Source organism: Poecilia mexicana, unplaced genomic scaffold, assembly GCF_051168715.1.
Source record: "Poecilia mexicana isolate PSO_F unplaced genomic scaffold, ASM5116871v1 scaffold_10, whole genome shotgun sequence".
NCBI lineage: Eukaryota > Metazoa > Chordata > Actinopteri > Cyprinodontiformes > Poeciliidae > Poecilia > Poecilia mexicana.
Window position 1 is genome coordinate 26,876,066 of NW_028263379.1, and position 22,151 is coordinate 26,898,216.

The 22,151-nt window shown below is 43.4% G+C and overlaps 1 protein-coding gene across 1 annotated transcript in view; it reads left to right on the forward strand.

Moving 5' to 3' along the window:
* Positions 1 to 22,151, forward strand: part of tenm2a (teneurin transmembrane protein 2a) — a 328,161-nt gene that overhangs the window by 254,915 nt on the left and 51,095 nt on the right. The window contains exon 6 of the mRNA XM_088009751.1: positions 9,773 to 10,011. Within this exon, the coding sequence (XP_087865877.1) occupies positions 9,773 to 10,011 (239 nt within the window). The remainder of the gene's footprint in view (positions 1 to 9,772; positions 10,012 to 22,151) is intronic.

A 22,151-nucleotide genomic window follows, 5' to 3' on the forward strand; every position in this document is an offset into this window, starting at 1 on the left:
CACAATCGGCTCTTTGAGGATGCATCGAAATGAAAATGAGTCTGACACCCATGGTCTATCACATGCAATTATTTAGAAAATAAGCATTTTTTCGTCGTAGCATGACAAAATGCTGTGCGTAAAACGGGTGCGAGACAAGTGGCCGCAGCGCCGATGATATGAACTCGGGGGTCAGGAGGGAAACCAAGAGGCCTGGCTCTCCTTTCTAACACCCAACAGGGTAATTTCTAAATGATTTACACAATTTTGTTCACAGAGGAACTTCTCGTACGCAACCCTCCGGATCACAAAAGGAAATGACTCCTGAGTGTGTCACTCGGAAGCACTCTCTACCCCATCACAAAGCCTGACACAAAAAAAGCTACGCATATCAGAGCTATTATGCATGCTACCTGGAGTGAGCTGGCAGGAAATACAAACCATTTTCACACACGCTACACGTGTGCCTTTGCCAGTGTACAAAGAACACTTACTGGGCAAACAGAGCATTCATGCGGGGTATTACTATTCATGAGGCACGCAGTTCGAGGGACGCTGCCGTCCTCCCTGCTAGCACGCTCGCCGCCCGTCTCTTAACGTTTTTAACTCTGCAAGCTGCGTAGCTGCGTTCCTCCTGCTGGGCACTGGAGCTTCCAGCTCTGATGGGTCCAGATAAGCTCCCCGGAGTGCTGGCCCCGTGCAGTATTTATGAGGCCGGGCCATGTTTAATTCAGCCACACTGATATCTGGCCTACGCTCAGCCAGCGCTGAAGCAATGTGTTGTTCTGCTTGATCGGCAAGAGGCACGGTGTCGAACAAGAACGCCTTTTAGAAAAGAAAAAAAAAAAAAAGATTCTCACAGTTGCTTATCAGGACCCGCGTTGCCGTGGGGACGTGCAAATCATTCGGAGACTTTTTCTTTCTTTTCTTTTTTTTTTACTTATTTATTCTCATTTTCAACAGCAACCTGTTCAGAACGCATTAAAATATCATACAACAGAGAAAAAAAATAAGAGTACAACCACATTCATACTGACTAAATGTACCATAATACACATATGAACAGTTTGTAGAAACATCTGCATTAATCAGTCGCTGTGGTTTTAACTGAGATGTGAATGTACTGATCTCTCGGCATTTTTTTTTTTTTTTGCAAGTCGTTCCAATCATTTGGTGCCGCAAAATGAAATGAGGATCAGCCTAAGGATGTACGAACTCTCAGGTCCATCATAGTGATGAATTTATAAGAACATAAAATGCGAGTATCGTTGGAAATACTGATGAGTGGGCAAAGGTACGGAGGGGTTTTGCCATTGATAGTTTTACAGATTAATTTGTACCAATTTATTAATCTGCGTGAACAGAGCGGTGGCAGGTTTTACAAGTGAGCGTAGATGACAATGGTGCGCATTAAAAGGGATAGCAGTAACAAAACGGGTTACAAAGTGATTGATGACATCGAGGTTATGGAGTAGAGTTTCAGATACAGATTTGTGCATCACCATACATGTGGGAGGGTGAGTGGTGGCGGGCCGGATCTTACGAGGAACCCGTAATAACTGCTTGCAGTTCCAGTTTTATTTGCCATTCCTGCTGTCAGGAATAGTTTGGGGGGGGGGGGTCTCTGCTGAAACAAAACTGAAGTATGAATTACTTTATTTTATTTTATTTTTGTCCTTCCGAGGGTGTACATGATTGCCACGTCACATTGGCCCCGCTCCCTCAGAGGCAGTGTTTGTCCATGCTCAGGTGGCGCGGTCGGGCTTGGCTCAGAGCCTGCCGCTGTGAATGGAGCCCAGAGCTCCGCCCTCCGGCCTGGATCGAGCCCCCGCCGCTCGGTGGTCCTGGCTGCGACGGGGAGGATGAGACGGGAATGTCTGGAGCTGCTGGAGCTTGTGATTGGGTCGGAGCCAGCAAGGCAGAGCCAAAAAAGTCACAGCAAACCCTGCGCTGGCAGTAGGCGTCCTCCGTCTCATTATAACCGGCAGCTATAGGAAATGATGAGCAACCTGCTCGCGTGAGGGAGCCACTGCTGGTGATTGAGTGCGTTTGTGTTTACTGTGTGATTACATCCAAGCGTGTGTGCTCCCGGCGATTGTGACTGGCCCCCCTGTCGTGATCATATGTAAATCCTGGCATTTGATGTCCACTCGTTATGGTGAAAGCGTGTGTGTGTGTGTGTGTGTGTGTGCGTGTGCATGCGGCCTGACCCAATACTTTGACAGCCCTGAGAGGATGAAGATTGATCACCTAAGAGCACTCTAGGGCTCGGATGACTGGCAGAGTCGGAGAGAGATAGAAATTGACGATCGGGGGAGCGGGAAGATAGCAGAGAAATATAAGTCGGCGGAGAAGTGGGGGGTGAAAGAAAGGGTTTACGGTAGAGGAGGGAGAGATAAAGATGGGGAGAGAGGCAAAGAAATTGAGAGAAGTGGTGATTGAAGGAGATTGTTTTGGGGAGTGTGTGTGAGAGAAGACAGAAAGGACGAGGAGGGAGATTGGGACCCGAGGAACATGGATACATTTACCAGTGTGAGATAAATGACTATAGATGGCTCCCGCTATCGTGTGCGTGCGTGCGTGTGTGCTTGTAAGGCCGAGCGAGAAAAAGAGGCGAGGAGCGCATTTTTCTATGTGAGGGCGAATGCACATGTGTATACATGTGTTGCAGCATTTTGTGAGAAAGCACCTGATTTCCAATTGGTCCCTTGGAGCCTTTTTGCCTCGCTGATGCCAGGTTCAATCTCTCTCTGTGATCTCAGGACGTTCCCCAGCACCCCCACCTGCCCACTCCTCTGTGGGCCACAAGTCTAAGGGAGAAATAAGCTCCTCGAGAAGGCTGCAGCATCTCAATTTATCTGGAGAGAACGGCGGAGGATGGGGTTAGGGAGGGTGGGTTACTTTCAAATGCATTACCGAGGCGACAGGGAGAAGATCCAACCTGTGGGAAAGGATCGAGAAAAGATTTATTCTTAGCCGTGCAGCCGCTCCTGTAATGCGCAACCATTACTCCTTAACGTTATGCAAAGCTTATTAACAACATGACCTTGCATTCTCTTAACGTTTGCTTTAAAATGAATATTCGGCTTTTCTTCTCCGCTCCTCTAATAATCGAAAAAAATTTGTTTTCCTCCAACTGCATTCTCTTTTAAAGTTTTTTTTTTCTAGTTTAATGACAAAAGCAAATGTGTTTATGCTTGAGACCATAACCAGTGCAGCCGCAGTACGAAATTGTGTCTACGCTGAAAAACACCCGTTTATATTTATCATGAACATATTTTCAAAAGAGAAAGTAAATTGCTACATATCCAAACTGACCAGACTAACATTTTGAAGTCTATTCTCTGTCTTTCTAGTTTTAGTGAGAGCTCAAACTGGCAAACCTGTGAAGAGTTGCAGTGACTAAAGATAAACGTATGGATGTTCAGAAATTAAAAAAACTAAAAACTGTGAAATAGCCCTTTAGCTAAGCTCCGAGCAGACACTATTCAGCACTGAAAGTGACAAATGGTTGTCTCAGCTTATACATCATTAAAATCTGCTCTGCCAGGGTTTGGGCAATTAAAGCACTTTTTACAATAGAGCCACATTCCTTCAGTTATTCATTTCTTTTATATGTCTGAGAGTTACCTTCATATCCGTTAGCCAAAACAAAGGGCATTTCAGCAGTAGGAAGCAGTAACCACAGCATTGTTCCTCGCTCTCTTGCCCAGCAGCTGGTCAGCTGGAGGTCGGCTTCTGAGGAAGACGCATTTCTTTTCCCAGACAGTTGCTGTTTTGATCCCCGGCTTTCCCGGTCCACACGCCGAGGGTTGCCATGCCGTCACCGAGCGAGACGACGATGCCCGGTTGCCTCCCAACTACCAAAAGCGGCAGAGAAACAGATGTGAAATTTATTCAAATGTTGGCTATACATAACTGTAGATTTACATTCTATGAGTCCGAGTCTGATGTTAACAGCAGATTAATCACAAAAGGTCAGTGATTTAATCATCTGTCGAGGATGAGCAGTTTCATGACACATTCTGGATTAAGTCATGCATTTAATCATCATGTGTCACGCATTAATTAACTGCTTTTTAGTTTATGGCACAGGGGGTAGACATGCCTTTATACATTACAAGAGATGTTTTTTTTCTTCTTCTTCTTTTAAAGAAAGAGACTTCTGCTGGTCGAGAACCAATAAACTACAAGTTATGCAACTAAGTTTGAAGAGAGATTGGCCCTGCTAATCTATTCTTAACAGTCTGGGCATTGGCCAGTTGTTGGGTTTATGAAGTGACTTATTGGAAGCCTGATCTTCAAAGATCAAATTAAATTGATAATTGCTTTTTGTAGTTTCAGTGCATTTTTTTTATGCATCCATGATCTCCTTTTCCAAAATTGGGCTGCAGAGGTAACAGGTCCAGTAGGGAAACACAGAAATCTTCCTCTCTGGTGTATTCTGTGCAGCCCCTGCAGTGACCTGAAGGGATGTTTAGTCCCTCCAACGTGTATTTGGTCCACCCTGTGGTCTTCCTCCAGTGGGACTTGCCTGGCAAACCTTTGAAGGACCCAGGAGGCTTCCCGACCAGAACCATCTCTTCTGACTTATGTTTTTTTAAGCAGAGATGCAGCAGAGATCATGTCTCTGAATCCAGCTGACCTGCAAGAAGGACATTTCAGCTGCTGATCTGCAAGATGTCTTTCTTTGCGTTGTGATCCATGTCTTATGACCATTGGGGGAGACCGTAGATTGATGGGTGAAACGAGAGCTTCGCTCTTTAGCTCAGCTGTTTTAAACCAGAACAGTATCCGCATTCCTGCAGAAGTGGCCTCGGGTTATCTATTCATCTCCTGACCGATCGTTTGTGAACGTGACATCAAGATAATTAAAATTCTCCACGGTAGAATTGCATGCTGGGATTTGCCTTTTTCCAGTTGGGCTTTTAGGGCCTCGGAGGAGTTGAGTCTGGTCCCAATCGCCTCACAATCGGCTCCGATCTGCTCAAGTGCATGCTGAAGTTCATGCCCTGAAGATGAGAGCATTACTATATCATCTGCAAAAAGCAAAATAAATAAATAAATAAATACATCAGACCCTGTGATTCCCAATCCCAACACCTTCCGCTCCACTACCAAATTCCCATACTTCATCCGAAGTTCCAAAATCAGCTCTCATTTTGCATAGACCAAAATTGCGCCATTTTTCTCGCCGCCCGAATGAACTAGCTCTCTTCAAGGTGTCTTCTGATTGGTCAGAAGTTTGTTGCCGTGCGCTCAGACAGATATGTCAATATTTCTCTTCGACCAATCCGCTGCCGCTCTCCGGTTTTTGTATCTAGACGAGACATGAATACTTTTTGTGGAACTGAACTTACGAAACTGAGGAATTATTTGTACAACTCTTCACTAAATAGCTGTTATATTAATAAGACTTTCAAACGATTAATAACTCCTGGATGGAAATTGTAACATTGACCATTAAATGAAGTCCATCTGGGCTTTTAGTCTGGAGACCCAATCCATGACGGGCAATATTTTTCGTCTTTTGTCTGTCGTCAAAAGAATCATCTGAATAAACATCCCTCACACAGTTTTCACCTGCCGCTTGTTTTGTTTTTTTCTTCGTATCTTTTGTTGTTTTTCTCTTCTTTTTTTTTTTTTGTAATTACAGAAGGTAACAGTTGTCATCGTTTTCCTCCACCATATTCCCCTCCCAGAGAGCTTTGTGTTTAATTCTCAGATCCGAGTGTTTTCATGGGCTCTCCCTTAACAAGTCGACCTCCCTTAATTGTTCTCTACATCTGACATGTGTTGATGCGTCTCAGACTGCCATCCTCGTATTAGTCAGAGCTGAGAAAATGAACCGTGCTTCCGTGGCTGTGTAAAAGCGCGTGTGTTTGTTCGCTCAGGGGGAATGCCAGCTTTGACTTGCCGCTAATTACCCAGCATGCTCTCTGTTCTGTGGTTAATTGTCCAGGTCCTCGTTTTCTCTCGATGGGACGTAGCGTTGGAGGGGGGTGATAAAAAACATGTCCTGTCTTCTTCTCTGCCCGTCTTCCAGTGCGCAGCCTCCTGTCTCCATCTTCCTTCCTTTATGTCACTTGTTGCTCGGCGGGGATGCAAATTAAACCATCGGCTGCGGTTACAGGACAAGCCGGTGGACGAAAACTCGCACAAATTTGTGCCGCCCGTGCGTGGGTGCTTACCTCCAAGTCACGGCGTAAAATGTTTGTCGGTGTGTGATTTAGGTTTTTGTTTGTTCGGAGTATTTGTGTGCATAAAGAATTAGACGCGATGACAGCGAGAGGAGCCGTAGCTGGGAGGTAGGGGTGGCGGGGTCTCTGTCAGCTTTCTCTAATTATGTGTGGCATTTCCATACTGGACCACTGTCAAAAAAAAAAAAAAAAAAATTAAATAAATAAACAGATGCACAAAACACACACGCATAAATACACAACCCAGCCCTTGCCTAATGATACAGAGCTGTGATTGTTGGCTGCCTGCTATGATAGAACCCCTCCATTGCCGTCCGCAACATAAATCAATGTCAATTACCTCCCCAGAGCACATTAGACACTTTCCATTCCTGCTCATAATTAGTGCGGACCGTAGACATATTCCCATCCCACACAGGCTCGCCGAGCGCCGTCTGCACACAAACAACAAAGCCTTGGACTGAAACGATTTCACTGGGCGAGTTCAAATGCATACCGGCACATCAAAAATCGCATGCATTGTGTCGCGCAGAACGCGAGCGGCTCACCGGCTCGCTCGCCGCACATTAGGAGGATTGTAATTAATTAGCGCCGGCCTTGCCATCACAGAGTGCTTCAATGGCTGTGAAAATGAGTTCAAGCAGACACAAGCTGCTTGACCTTGGGAAAAGTGGGCGCGCGTTTTGTTGTGCGCACACCCCGCGCGTATGTGCATCCTTGCGTTTGGCAGCTTATATACATTTTTCATGCATAATAAAAAAGGGTGAAGGGAGGGGAGGGTGACACGAAGAGCGCGGTATTTTTAGACAATAACATCATATTTCCTTTACATGCCGTCTCCCCGTGCCTCCGTCTGTCGGGTGTGTTTTTGTTCCTCCTTTCTCCCCTTTTCTCTCGTGCAACACACCTGACAGGTAACGGGGAGAGGAACGGGGGAAGGAGGGCAACCCGGGGGGACAGCAATCCAACAATCAGTGGTATAAAATGCAGAAAGAGTGGGAGAAGGGGGACCAGCACCAGCGGACTGGATAATTGATAGAGAGAGTGGAGCAGTGCTCCCAAAACAAATCTTCATGCTTGGAGCCCATTACCTGTTTTTAGCGGAGGGGGAAAAAAGACACACGCGCTCTCTGTTTTGTTAACAGCGGTGATTAAAGGCATCAAAATGATAGGGGGAACGGAGGGGCTCACAGCACAGATAAGCTCTGTTTTCCTTCTTCTCAAAGGACAGCCAATAGTCTGAATGCTAGTGACAGTGGGCTGCATTAGAAAAAGGACAGCCCTGACACACATTCAGGCAGACATGAGTCACAAGTCCTGGACTGGAGGCGGAGAAGAGTGACAAATCCAGTTGATGGAGAGGAAAAAGAGACTCGGAGCCCTCATAACTCACTCTAGTTATGAGAATATCTTTACCAAGAGTGAGTCAAGAAGTTTAGGGTTTAGTTTCTTCTGTTTCCCACAGAGCAAGTGAAGTAAGGGGGGGAAAAAAGAAACACATTTTCTGTGTTTTCTGCCGCTTACAGTAGAAATAGTGACATGTACAGTAGTAGCAGAGGCACAATCAAGGCATTTTTACATTATTAAATCCATAATATGAAACTAAAATTCAACTCCTAAATATTGATTTCTGAACTCTTCCTGAGTTAAACCATTAGTGTTGTTTCTAAATGAATATTAACTTTTTTTTTTTTTTGCATTATTCGAGTTCTGAAAGCTCTGCATCTTTTTCCTGATTTTAACCATTTTTTATTTTCTGCAAATAAATACTACATTTTTGCTTAGAATTTCGGATGTTGTCAGTAGTTCATAGAATAAAAGAATTAAGTTCATTTTACTCAAATATGTTCTTATAGAGAGTAAAATCTGAAATCTGATCATTTTTTTTCCAGAGCTGTCTATGTATATCTGGGTTTTATCATCTGCACCCTCATTGAGCTTAGCTGCTTAATAAAAAAATATATATATTTCTATCGTGTACTTGGAAAAAATATATATCTACAGTTAATGGAATGTATTTTTTTTCTGATCCGATCAATTTTGATTGCCTCTAAAAATCTAAATGTTTTTCATCTTTTGCAGTAATGCTTACAATGAAGGAGACCATACTGGCTCCCATCCCAACCTTGACCATGTATGTGTAATTTTTATGAATTCAGTTTCAGATTTATTTTGGTAAATTTACAACATTGCAAAAAAAAAAACAAAAAAAAACAAAAAAAACCCTATTTCACAAACTGAAAATTGACCACAAAAGTAATAGACTGAAAACAGGACTTGTACTTTCCTACCCTACTCACAGACTCAGCAATCTACAAAAATAAAAGACGTCTTTTGCCACATACACACATAAGCACACATACCATGGAATATTTGGATTTCCCACAGGATGAATAAACGCATTAAGACATCATTTTATTGAAGATTACAGCTTTTGTGTCAAGATGATTATATATATATATATATATATATATATATATATATATATATATATATATATATATAATTTTTTTTTTTTAGAAGCTAAAGAGGGCACCGAATAAAAACATGTTTACTCTTGGAGGCATGTAAAAGTTTTAGGCGCGCCCAGTAACGGAGATAACGCTGACTCTCTGAAGTAAACCAAAAATGACTCATTAGCTCTGACAATATTGTTCTTTGCCTTTCAAGCAAGGAAACTCGATGCAGTGTTTTCCCTTTCGCAGCCCTCATCACCAAGGTCAGAGGAAACTCAGAGGGTTTGATGAAAAAACGCATATTCTCACGATCCCAAGGGGGACAAGCAAGACAAGACAACTTCCTCAAACACTGTGAGGCAAAGTCCCTTTTTACTCCGTCTCTGAGGCAGGGAGGTGACCTTTCCTCCTGTGATATGTCACACTCACCTGAGGGCTCTGTTCTGTCATACCGGTCTGTGTGTGTGCGGGGTGGGAGTGGGAGGGGGCCCACGGCCTCTCCACATGTGCGCTGCAGGGACTCTATGCAAAAGATGACACAAAAAGGTTTCACCCATGTTTTTGTCCTCCTTTCTTTTTACTGTCTCTTTACAAGATTTCAGATATCTGTAAAAGTGACCGCTTCTTTACTTTAAAAGGTTAGATTTAAATAAAAATGTTTATAAAACAAAGCAATAAGGTGATTAATTACAAGTGGGCTACAACACACTAAGGAAAAGTAAGGATAGTTGTAGTAGGAGTTTCATTGTGTGACGCACAAACAGTGAAGGTGGAGGATAGTAAGTAATGTTGAGTGAAAGGATGGGGGCTCAGATCCCTCTCTGATGATCTTTCTGAACTCTGACCCCTACCTGGACCACGAGGAAGAGAAGAAAGAGCTACAGTCCAGATCCTGTCCAGCCATTAAGGGCAGAGACGGGACACATCATAATCGAGGGCGAAGAGGAGAAAAACGAGGGCAAAAGAAACAAGGTTGCATCAAGTGGAGGTCAAAGCGACGTCTTCACCAGAGGCGCAGTTCAAGGATGTCCTCACGAATAAGCTTGTCGGATTGAAAGAAACTGAATGCAAACTCGCACGTGAGTGTATTTCCTCTTGTTAAATGTGTCGCTTTCTTTCCCCTTGACGTCTCCGCAGGCACTTCTTGTTCAAGACGTCATCAGGGACCACCCCGCTCTTCAGCAGCTCCTCCCCCGGATACCCGCTGACGTCGGGGACGGTGTACTCTCCGCCGCCTCGCCTGCTGCCCAGGAACACCTTCTCTCGCTCAGCCTTCAAGCTGAAGAAGCCGTCCAAATACTGCAGCTGGAAATGCGCGGCGGTCACGGCGATCGCAGCCGCCGCCCTGCTGGCCATCTTACTGTCCTACTTCATTGGTGAGTGGCAACTTCAGCACTCAACGTGTAAAAGAAATTTATCTCAATTGCGTCTTTATAGCAGTAGCCTAATTTGACTTACATATTAAAATAGAAAATTGACTTTAGTTTGAGAACATTTATTCAATGGCAAAAGCTATCTTGCATTATGTAATAAGTGTTTTGAACAAAATCAGTGGTGCTACTTAATTATTGGCAAGAACTACTTTATTCAACTTCCGTCTGCCAATTGTACAGCATTTAGGTTTACATACTGTAGCTGAATTTCCATCACAAATGTGCGCAAGACTTTGTTGATATTCTTCTAATGTCAAAAGAAGACAATTTTGCAATTACAGTGTTTCCATTAAATGGGAAACACAATTAAAATCACATGGGAATAAGTTGATAAGTCGTTAAAAAAAACATGCTGATCAATCATCATCCAACCACTTCCTGTTGTCTTCTTTGTCTTTTCTTCCTGTAGTAACATCCGGTTGTTGATCACGTGACTCGTGTTGGGGAAAAAAAAGTGTTTCCATTTTCACTTTTGCAAAGTAAACTATTTTCTATAAAACCGAAAAACCACTTCATCCTAGCGCCAAAATCTTTTAGCAGAAAATCTGAGTTTTTACAAAATTGGCGCGTTTACATTAAGCAAATTTATTTCCGTAATTCCAATTTCCACAATCTTATGATCAGTGGAAACCCATCTTAGAACAGTCGCCCCAGATCTTCTGGCACGGTGGGTCTTCATCTCTCTGAAAGACCCAATAATGTCCCATTTTCAGTTTTTTCCACCTGATATTAATGTGAAATGTCATTGTTTCACAAAAAGTCCATTATGCCATTCACTTTAACAAGGTTCTCTGAGCCTTTAAAGAAAGAAACTTTCCCACAGCATCACAGATCCTTTACCATACTTCACAGTGGCTACAACATATTGTTTTCATGATGAAATTCATCATGTGTATTTACTAAAAAGCTAAGTTTTTATCACATCTGACCAAAGCTACTGTTCTAGTTAAACTCTCAGCAGAGTTCAGCAAAACTTATGTATTCATGTTTGTGAATGTAGGACCAAAAAAAAAAAAAACAATTGTTTTCTGGCAAACCTCCCAAACAACCAGTTGGTGCGTGGATAACACAAAGCAGTTGTTTTAAGGATCAGGTTACCCAAGTATAGCACTTTTTTTTTTTTTTTTTTGCGGTTCGCTGACAATTGCTAATTTTTTCACCTCCCTCACCATTCTGCTCACTCTGCGTGGTGACAAGATAAACATGGGTCCGCTTCCAGCTTTGTTTGTCACAGTTCCAGTTTTTCAAAACTTTTGAACTTTTTGCTCCGACTGCATATCTGAGCGAGTTTAATCGCAGAGCGACTTTCTTCGTGCCGTTCAGAACGTCTGCGTTTAACTGGATGGCGTATTTTCTTGTCTTACCCATTTTGAAGAGCAGCTAACAGAAGCTCAAGTTTGAGTCGCATGATATTTATTCATTTATTATTTATTTTCTTTTAAACAAATATTTCTTAGCATGTTGATTTTTCTCTTCTGGATAAATTACACAGGTCAACAGCCAAACAAAAAACAACTGGGGATTTTCGGCTGTTTCAGGGTCATTTTGATGAGCTGAATCCAAAAATCACATTGGTTTTGCTCAATCAGGTCAACTTTCTGAGCTATGGATGCAGCATGAGCATCAAAATGTGTCGCTTGTTCTCATATCTGGATCGGTTTCCTGAGAATCTGGATCAGTGAGTGAAGAGCAGGAGGAGAGACTCCATCAGGACAGAAAAGAGGCGGAGACGTAATGTTCAGTTCACGTGTTCTTACCCTTATCAGTGTTTCTTACTCAATTTACAGAAATCCAAGTTTGTAACATTTAGTTAATAAACGCTGTTAGAGGACAATGTTTTTTCTCCTAAAACCTTTTTTGGATGAGAAATATTAACAGAAATGGCACAAAAATGGGATTTCTCTAAATCAAATTGGAATAAAAGCCTCAACTGATTGAGAAAAATGGATGTCATTTTTGCAAAATAGTCCTAATTCAGTTGAAAAAAACTTCCAAAAAATACTATTTTGCAACCCAGTGTAAACTTAAAGAAAAAAATTGGCTTAAAAAAAAAAAAAAGTGTGAGATTGCCCTGCGGCAATAAAACAATAAAAAAGCGACTTTATTTTAAGGCTTTTTACACACCAGTTGTGCCGGTAACCGGATGGTGCTGAATACAAATGACCAGCATGCTGCAAAAGTGAAAGAATCCAGCCTCTGTCACACATGAACACCTCTTTTATTTCAAGTTCTTCAGTCCAGCTTGTGTTGTGCTAACCTACAATCCTTCAGCTTTTGCTTTTATTTTTTTCCTCCCTCCCACGCCGGAATAAGAGAAGAAGAAAAAAAAAAAGTGTCAAGTTAACGGCCCGCTACAAACACCAAGCAGAGTCCGGGGCGTGTGAGCTTTTGTCGCTTTAGCTTTGTTGCGCCGCTCTGTCAAAATCGGCCTCAACAGATGCCTCGGCCTCCGCTCAGTCCTGGTAAACAGCTACTGAGACAAACACACACACACACACACACACACCACAGAAATAACCAAGACTGTTTGTCTGAGCAGGTATCAGTCTAAGTGGGGATCCTAACAGACCCAGCAGGAACCTGGATGTTTTTCACTGATCTGAAGCCAGCGTGCGATACTTGAAGGAATGGCAGACACTCAGAGCGCATCAGGAAGAAAATCTGATGCCTGTCTACCGCTGGATCCGCAGGAAGAAAGAGAAAAGTGTTGCTCAGTGTGGGTGTGTGTGTGCGGGTGTGCGTGTGTGTGTGGGAGTATGCGTGGGCATGGATTTATTTATTTTTTTGACCTCCTTCACTGGCCGAGAGAATGCAGACCTGTGCTGTTTATCCGTCGGTGTGAGAGACAGAGGGAGGCAAAAAAGGAGGATTTGAAAATAGAAGGACGTCTTTATGTGTGTCTATTTTAGAATGCGTGTGTGTGTGAGGAGGTGTGTGTGAAAGGAGGCAGATGTGCCACCGAGCCCCTGATTGGCCTCTTACCCCAGAGACCAGAGTCAACAGATGGGTGGATCTTAGGAATCAGAGACATCAGCAGAAAGAGAGAACCCCTCACTGACTCCACATTAATTATTAATATAATTTTACATTATTTATAGACAAACCTATAGCGTACCTTTTTTTTTGTTACTCTACAATTTGCCTGTCATAATGTAGCACATTGCAAAAGTATTCATATCCCATATTCATATTGCGGCCATCAAATTCGACGTGTCGTTTCTGATTTATGCAACGCTTGGTGCTGAAGTAGTTCATTTTCCTTCCTTTTTACAATTATGCACCACTTTGTGTTGGTCTTTTGTTGACAATTTTAAAAAAGAAATGAAGAAATGTCCAGTCCAAGACTCGATAGACTGCCTCAAAACTAGATAGGCTTTTCCAAGACGGGTTTATTTTGGCCCCAAGCCGACTGCCAGTCTACAACATCTAGTCGCAAAACCAGAATGCTAATCCCAAATTAGGCCTGCCTTACAGTCCTTTACTGTTTTATGAAAGATCTCTGCAGAGGGAGAAGTCATGCACAACAGTCCTTGCAAAACATTTCTCATTTATTTACATGAATTACGTACATATAGCGCGGCACCCAGTCCCACCTTTTCCCAAACGGGGGATTGGTGTACAGTCTAGCGGCTAATCGCAAACTGTTGTGTCTTTGGAGATTTGGTGCAGCGTCACATAGGAGAGTCACTTTCTATTGATTTTCTAACATCAAAGACTTTGAGCTGACCTCATGTGGACTGGAAGACGACGGGCGTCTGCAGCATTACCATTTGGCTGTGGGGTGTGAATACAACAAAGCAACGTTCTCTAATTCTCCAGATCCCCCCTCCCAAAATAGAAAACGCATTAAAATTAGTGAATGAAACATGACAAAATGTGGAAAAGTTTAAGAATAATGAATACCGTGAGTTTGTGCACACACACACACACACACACACACACACCCCCACACACACACACACACACAAGTATATGCAGGTTTGCGCACACACTCGTCCACTTTTGCGAGTGTTTGTATGGCCCCTCTGAGTGCCCTTGAGAGCGGTGTGCCTCCTCCAAGGCAGATCAAGGCCCCTGGCCTGGGGCACGCTCACACACACACACACACATATCCATCCCCTCCTGATTTCTGCCCGGTCACACCGCACTGGACAGACACGTACAGAGCCACACAACCGCCACTGGGATGGTGAAGGAAACCCACAGATACCCCAGGCCAGACGAATATTTCACTTCTCTGGAAGTGCACAGTATATTTGCTAATAACGACAAATGGTTTGTTTCATCAAAACATATAATTCTAATTATTAAACGTAGAGTTAATTAGAGAAATAATATGTAGTGTGTCTGTTTCAAAGACTAATTGCTGCCTTTATTTTATTTAATTTTTTTTCTTCTTTCCCAACATTGCAGAAGGGTTTGTGTGCATGCCAGAGAAACCCTTTTAACAGCAGTGCCTGTCTGTCTTAATAATTAGTAGTATTAGCTTGTCAGCCAAGCCAAGAGATTACTTTATTATTAGGTGTATTTATAGCACAAACAAGACGGCTAACAGACTATCTAAATACAGTACACTGTTGCATTTTTAATAGGATCGAGCTCGTCCGATAGTTTCTGTGCATTCTCGCTCGTGTTATCTGCCGGAGATCTGTGCTTTACCAACAAACCTAATTGTCCACCTGGATACAACTCAGTAGGCAGAACAAGGCTGGAACAAGAAGGTTTTGTTTTATTGTATTTCTTCTTTTTTTTTTTTGCTTTTGCTCTGTTGCTAACTGTAAGGTCCCCGTTCAACTGTAGGGAAATGTTTTGCTCGGGTGTTTTGTCTGTGCCGAACAGAGCGGTAGCGGTGCTGCCAAGCCTGAAACCCTTGTGTTTACCTTGCTTTTTGTAGCGTTAATCGTGCAGCGAGTTCACTACTCATAACAGGGAGTGGGGGGTACGGGAGGGGTTTCTATTTTTTTTGTGTGCCTGTGTGTGTGTGTGTGTGCCTCGTTTGTGTATGATGCACATATGTGTGTGTGCGCCGGCCCAGGCGATCGCTGCTGGGATTTGCGCAGAGCACCCAGAGCCATGCAGCGTGAAGAGGACCCCTCTGAGGCATCCGCCCAGGAGCCCGCTCATAAATTACATCAGGACACATGTGCCTGAGCAGCACTTTTCTGTTCTGTGTGCGTGAAAGTGCACACGATGCGCGTCAGTCCTTCTCCGCTGGAACTCGACGTAAACTGTGTGTGTGCGTGTACGATGTTTCACATCACACTCTCAGTCTGAATTTCTTTTCCTCCTTATTTTTCATATCCACACCTTTTAAAAGTATTCGTACACCCTTTAACTTTTTTCACATGTTGTCATGCGACAGCCGCAAACTTCGACGCGTTTCCTTGGGATTTTTCGTGACACGCCAACCAAATAGTGATTTTTGCAGATAGATATCAGAGTGCTGTGTGTTTCTGTTCATCTCCCCTCTTTGCTCTGATACTTCTAAATAAAATCCAGTCCAACCCATTACGTTCAGTAATCACAAACCTATCAAAACATGGGGATCCATCGAAACTCAGAGGCAGAGATGAGATTAACGCAGCACAAATGAAGAATAAAGTGATTTGGACAAAACAAACTGTTTAATCCATCTGCAAATTGATTCTTAGGGGAGAAAATTAATGATTTTGGCTTGTTTATTTCATTTTGCACAAATGAAATGCAGATCAAAGATATTAATGAAAAATAATAATGCGGGAAGAGGTAGATAAATTGTACAGAAAAAAATATGTAACTCAGTAGTTCATCAGACAATTATAAATTTATGAGATACAATCAAATGGAGTAAAGACACATCTACAACGTACTAATAGGGATTTAACTGGAATATGTAACCGTGGAAGAAGTGACCATCACAATTCTTTAAGTGCAGTTTAGCTTTTCCAGAGGTCGAAGTCAAACAACTGACTTCAACCTGATCTGATAGTTGACACAACTAAGAGCGCACTGCAGCCACCATGAAACACAGTGGTAGCCGCAGCATGCTGTGGGGGTTCCTTGTCCCTCCCAGCACAAACCCGGATGGAAAGCTCTAAAAACGGGCCGACACATAGGAAACAGATTCGGTTCTTTTAGATTTGCTTCACAGTTATGCTCTACTGTAAAATAATCTGGCCAAGAAGCTTCCCCAGACGCGCCGAGGGACTTTTCTGAAAGCTGTGCTTCAGGTGTACAGTCGACAACACTTCTTTGAGGCACTACCCTGCTGCTTCAGATGGAGCCATGGGATTGAGATAAACATACACACATAAACTGCAAAAAGAAAGAGAGAGAGAGAGGGAAAACGAACTCTGAGTTTGTTCGTTTCATCATTACAGCATTACAGAGAACTCAAGAGGACCGGCAGACGTACTTCTTCGTTTTCGCTCCAGACTCCAGTGGAGTGTGGCCTTCCTCTTTTACCTGTGAAGGAATGACTGAACGGATGGAGAGAGGAGGATAAACGAGAGTGCTTGTTCCTCATTCCCTCGGCGTCTTGTTTGCTCGCTCCGCGTGGAGGACCCCTGCCAAAAGGAGAGGTGGTTGCTAGGATACAGGTGAACGGTTGGCATATAGGAGAGGAGACGGGTCCATCATCGTGAATGGCAACCCGGAGAATTTAAAGGAGGGCGAGGGAGAGAGAGCCGGAGAGAGGGATGAAACGCACACCGGAGGTCAGAGGTGAGCGTAAACATGGATAGGAAATGGAGGACAGATCGCCCCGAGAGCCAGACGGGGAGAGGGTCACAGGGCTGATCCGCAGCTGTCTGCTCCCTGAGCCGTGAGGTCGCAAGATTGCTCAAGTGTTAGGGATGTGTTGTTTGCACTGCAGAGGGAAGAGGAAGATGGTGGTGGTGGTGATGATGATGAGAAGAAGGAGGACGCCTAGCGTGAGTGACAGGACAGGCCGGGTGTGGAGAGGAGAAACCGGGGGAGAGGCAGACGGAGGAGGAGAGATGAAGGAGAACGCGGCCTCCCGAGGGCTTCTGTCACCTGGAATAACTGTGGGACTAATGTCTCCTAATTGATCACAGCCAGCAGAGAACAGAGGGACGGCGACGACGGCGAGACGAAAGGACGGAGGGAGACTGCAGAGGACGGGGAGGGGAAGAAGCAGTTACGTCAAAACAAGTTGGGAAGGATAAAAAAACAAAATAAAGGAAGGAAAAAGAATAGGAGCCTTAGAAGACGGAGTGTGTAAACAAACAAAAAAAATAAGGTGTGATAGATGACAGACTTGTCAGGCTAGTTGTGTCCGGGTGGACTATTTTCACATTCCCATACATATGCACACAATCCCACACACACGTACAGGTGCGCCCTTGACTTCTATGAGTAAACTCCTGCTAGCGGGCGCCGGTGTCACCTTTTGCGGGAGTGTTTCAAATGAATGTGCGCGCGAGTGTGTGACTGGTGAATTTGTCCGGCTCCGTGGCGTACCCCCAACATGGCACCGCCGCCGCTGATGAATGAGAGGAGCTCGCACGCGCGCGCACGAGCATTCACACCACGTATTTATTTATTCTTTTCTTTTTTTCTTTTTTTTTTTAAGACTTCTCTCTCTCCCTCTTTCTCCCGCCTCCTCCGTGTGTTGATTAAACAGAGCCACACGCGCACAAACACTGTCATCGAGTGTGACCTTCACGCCTTGAAGCCGACCACTTCCCATCCATCACCGCCGTCTTGGCTGCTCCAGACTGATCACAATCGCTTACTTGCCCCGCCGCTCCTCCCGGCGAGAAGTGCCTCACTCGGGCGAGTTCCCATCACCGTTTCCTTCCCGTAATAACATGCTAATGGCTTTATCGTTCACAGCTGTGCAGTTAGCAAAGTAAATACATAATAATCAAATTCATATCCGCAACTCAGAGGTCTCACACACGCATGCTGGGTTAAGCAGAGCAACTCAGTCAAGTGTAAGAAACAGGAAAAAAAAAAAAAAAGATTAAAGATGAACATTTTTATCCAAAACAATACATATATTACTAGCTAGGAGAAAAAAAAGTCTTCATTGTTAAAAGTGCATTTCAAAGTATTTTCAAAGCAAATAACTGAGTTTGTTTTGGTAGGTAATCATCAATATTAATGTCCCAGTTATTATAGGTAGAGCCATAAACAAAACCTCGACTCCTCTGAGTAGTTGAGCTGAAATATAGGCAGCATTTGGTCAGTCGTACTGTTAGCATAGTATATGCTTACTGTCCCATATGCTTGGCAATGGGACAGTAACGACCTGATCATAATTTTGTAACAAGAATGCAATTTTAAGTAATTAGCTAAATTATATGTTATATGTTATAGCTTTTAATAAACCGTTAACAATGAAGGTGCATCTCTGATGGTAAAGGAAACTGATATTTAGGCAATGTTTAACTACTAAATAACTACAGGAAAACGACCGAGAAGCAACGACTTTTTGTTGGATATCAAAAGCAGATTAACGGTTTGTTGGTGAAGGTTTAGCAAGATTTTAACAGCAATTGTTCATTTGAGAAAAGTGCCCAAGTTTTGTTCATTTTATGCAAATTACTAGTGTTGTTGTTTACAGTTACCGCTCATAATAAGCTATTTATCAACACCAGAATTGTAGTTTTTGCATAATGCGATGCCATTACTAAACTATACAATCAGCTGTTTATAATTAGCTATTAGTAATGTCTACAGACAGTCTTCTGTTAGCGTTCCGTAATTTGGCAAGTTATTCCAAGTAAGTAACAGTTTGTTTTGAGAAATAAGCAATAGTTTAGATGTTTGACAGCAAAAGTGTAACAATTGTTTAATCTTGCGTAATTAGCAATGTTATTATATGTAATCAGTTGCAGTAGCAGGTAGTAACAAGAAATTGAGAACAGAATAAAAATGCAGTTTTTGGGTCATTTTTAGTCACTCCTGTTATCTGAGTAATTACTGCTTATGCTGCATTTGAGAAGAAGATATGTAATGTGATAATAGTCCTGTTAAAAAAAAAGACCAAATTGATAACGTGTTTTTACACGTTTCTAAGATCAACTGGTTTTTTAAAGAGAAACACTTAACTGTTTCAATTTTATCAAGAGTTTTGTCAGTCACATAATTAAATTTGTAAAAGCTGATATCACCAAATAATTGAATTTCTCTTACTGCAGTAGTACCCTATTGTTATTAGAAGTCCAACTAAATAATATTTTCTTTCAAGCAATTTTTTAAATTAAATTTGTCAACTTTTCAAGTTGAAACCTCTGTAGCTGATATTATCTTCCCTTTTTTAGTTGTATAAAGAAGCAATAAGCATTAAAGAAAAAGTGCAACCACTTTGTTAAACGCAAAATTTTTATTGCCTTTTATTGGTAGTATTATTATTATTATTATCCTCTCAAGGTTTCAGCCAAAAAGAAACAAAAAAAACAAATCTCCGGAATATGTGTGTCGGGTAGCGGAGCTCTGTCGGGTCCGTGGCTCCTCTCCAAAGCCGGCTCCTTGACCCCTCCGTCCCCTCTCACGTCGCATGCGGCTTTCCTTCTGCTGATCCAAGGTGGAACAGTGAGAGGTCAGGATGTGTCGCTCATGCCAGCGTAGGTGTCCGTGTACATGTGCATCTTTGGCGTGTGCGTGCCACGTGTGTTTTTTTTTTTTTTTTTGGAGGTGAAGGGACTGCTGGGGCATATGGCGGGACGCGGGGATTGGGGCATACGGATCTGGACGTGGAGCGTGTGTCGGCAGCAGCGGGGCCTGTCGCGCTGATAAAGGTTAGGATCGTACGGCACGCTGCCAGTCCAAGAAAAAGGGGCAGGGCACGGCGCAAGGTGCTACACCATCTGCACCGCGAGGGATAAATGGGTCATCTGCTCTGGTCAGGGGATACAACGCAGGGGTGCACAGTTGTTCTGGGTTCTAACATTCATCTCTTGACTTTTACTTTTTTTAGATAAGTTTGGAGGTTTTTTTTATTTTCCTTTGCTTCTGCAGTTCTTACACCAGCGTGCCTCAGCTTGCTTCATTCATTTATTTCCCAATTCATTTTTTCATTTTCCACAGGTCTTATCTGGGCCTGATCGTTAGTCCAATTAGGGCCCCACGGCGCTCGACTTGTTTCTGTGTTTAAAACAGAAGACGAATGAAGATTTTGTTTCTTCCCCACTTGCTTGTTCTCCGTCCCTTCCCTCAGTTTCTTTTCAGCTCCTCCGTCTCCCAGCCTTCCAAGACGCACTCTGTCTTTTCATCCTCACTCATTCTCTGCCGCTTTCTGATGTGTGATAAGATAGCATAGTTCCTCATATCCTGTTTCTAATACAGATCGATGAGAGGGAGAGGACTGGAGGTGGGCTGGGATAAGGTGAGGCAGAGCGGCTTGATGCGGGGAGGAGGGAGGGTCACGGAGCAGATATGTGAAAAGGAAATGAGGATTCAGAAAGGAGGACATCACTCAGATGCACATCTCTTTTCATTTAACCAATCACCCACACACACGCATGCATGCATGCACATGGCTACAGCCGTGGTGGTGGGTCCTGTCAATATTTCAGTGCCGGTAAAGAAGCCATTTTTCAGCTGTGATTTACTAAGTTGCTTTCTTCTCGTTTTGTGCAGGTAAGAGCTGCCAGCAACTCGCATAACCTTTTGTGTTGCAGTCAATTACAGTTCAGTTGCATCAGCTGGGTGAGGAGGTCCCATCGGGCCTCGCAGCTTTGCGCGCTTGTTGTTAATACCGTGCAATTTGCAGCATGCATACGCCGATGCACGGACACACACACACGCGCGTGTATGTATACTCTGGCAGACAGTTTGTCTCTCGGAGTCGATGTGACCCCCCAAGGGCAGCAGGCAGCCGTCAGCCGCCCCCGTCCTTTTGTCTGAGACTCTAACTGATCTCAGCGTCTTCAGAGCTCGGTCGACAGAGAGGGCTGCCTTATTTATAGGTTACATGAGTGGATTTCATGAGGTAAATTTTACGTAATATCCCAAAAGGCCTGATTGTTGAGAACCTGGCCCAGCGTGTTGTTTTTTTTGTTTTGTTTTGTTTTTTTGTTTTTTTTCCTCCTTTCGTTCCTCTGATATTGGCAGCAGGAGACGCTGCTACTGGAGAGAAATTGATTTCTGCATTTCAGGTCTGGATAAGCATGGAAAGATGTTAATATTTACAAAGATCATTCCCAATCGCATCGTCTAATGATTAGATTCATCGATACATCTGTCTGTCAATCCGTCTATCCAATCATCCGTCCATCCATCCAATCATCCATCTAATATCCATCCATCCATCCATCCATCTGTCAATCAATGCAGTAATCATCCATCCAATCATATAATCATTCTTCTATCCATTCATTCAGCCACCGTCCCCGTTCCATTCATGTCTATCCTTTCTTACCCCTGTATCTGTTCATCCATCCATTTCGTCAGTCGGTCTCTCCAGGTGAGTTCTTTTAGTTTCTGTGTGCGTTTGGTTTAGGCTGCAAACAGACATTGAACCAGCCAAGAATAGAGAGCCCCTATGAGATATGAAGGAAGGGGTGGAGCATTGGACCAATTAGAAGCCAGGCCGAGAGTGGGAGGGGCCGGTCTGCGCTACAATTACCGTCCTAATTGAGGTCAGAGTTGTTAATTTACTGGTGAATTAGAACAGTTAATATGCATTTATCTGGATGGCCAGGGGAGAATGAAAACATGCTCTTCGTTTATGCGTGTGTGTGTGTGCGTGTCTGCGTGCGTACGTGTGCTCTTTGTGTAGTTTTACATGCAATGCAAGAGATTACATATAAATACATGCAAGAGGCCGCGCTGTATCTTTGGTGCAATTAGCAGCATCACAAGTAGTTCAGTTGGATCAGCCGTGCAAAGAGGCAGCAGCAGAAGAAAGGCGAGAGACGAGAGAAGAGTTTGAGCATTTCCACGTTTTCCAGAGAAAAGAATGATGATGATGATGATGATGATACAGATACAATATTTTCCACCTGGTGGACATGCTGTGCACAAAGTCACCTCTCTCTGTCGCTGGCTCTCTTTTTCTCTCCCCCCTCACTCAAGCAGAAATCAATTTACACCCTTTAACTTTGAAACATACAAATATCGCTGGGACATGCGCA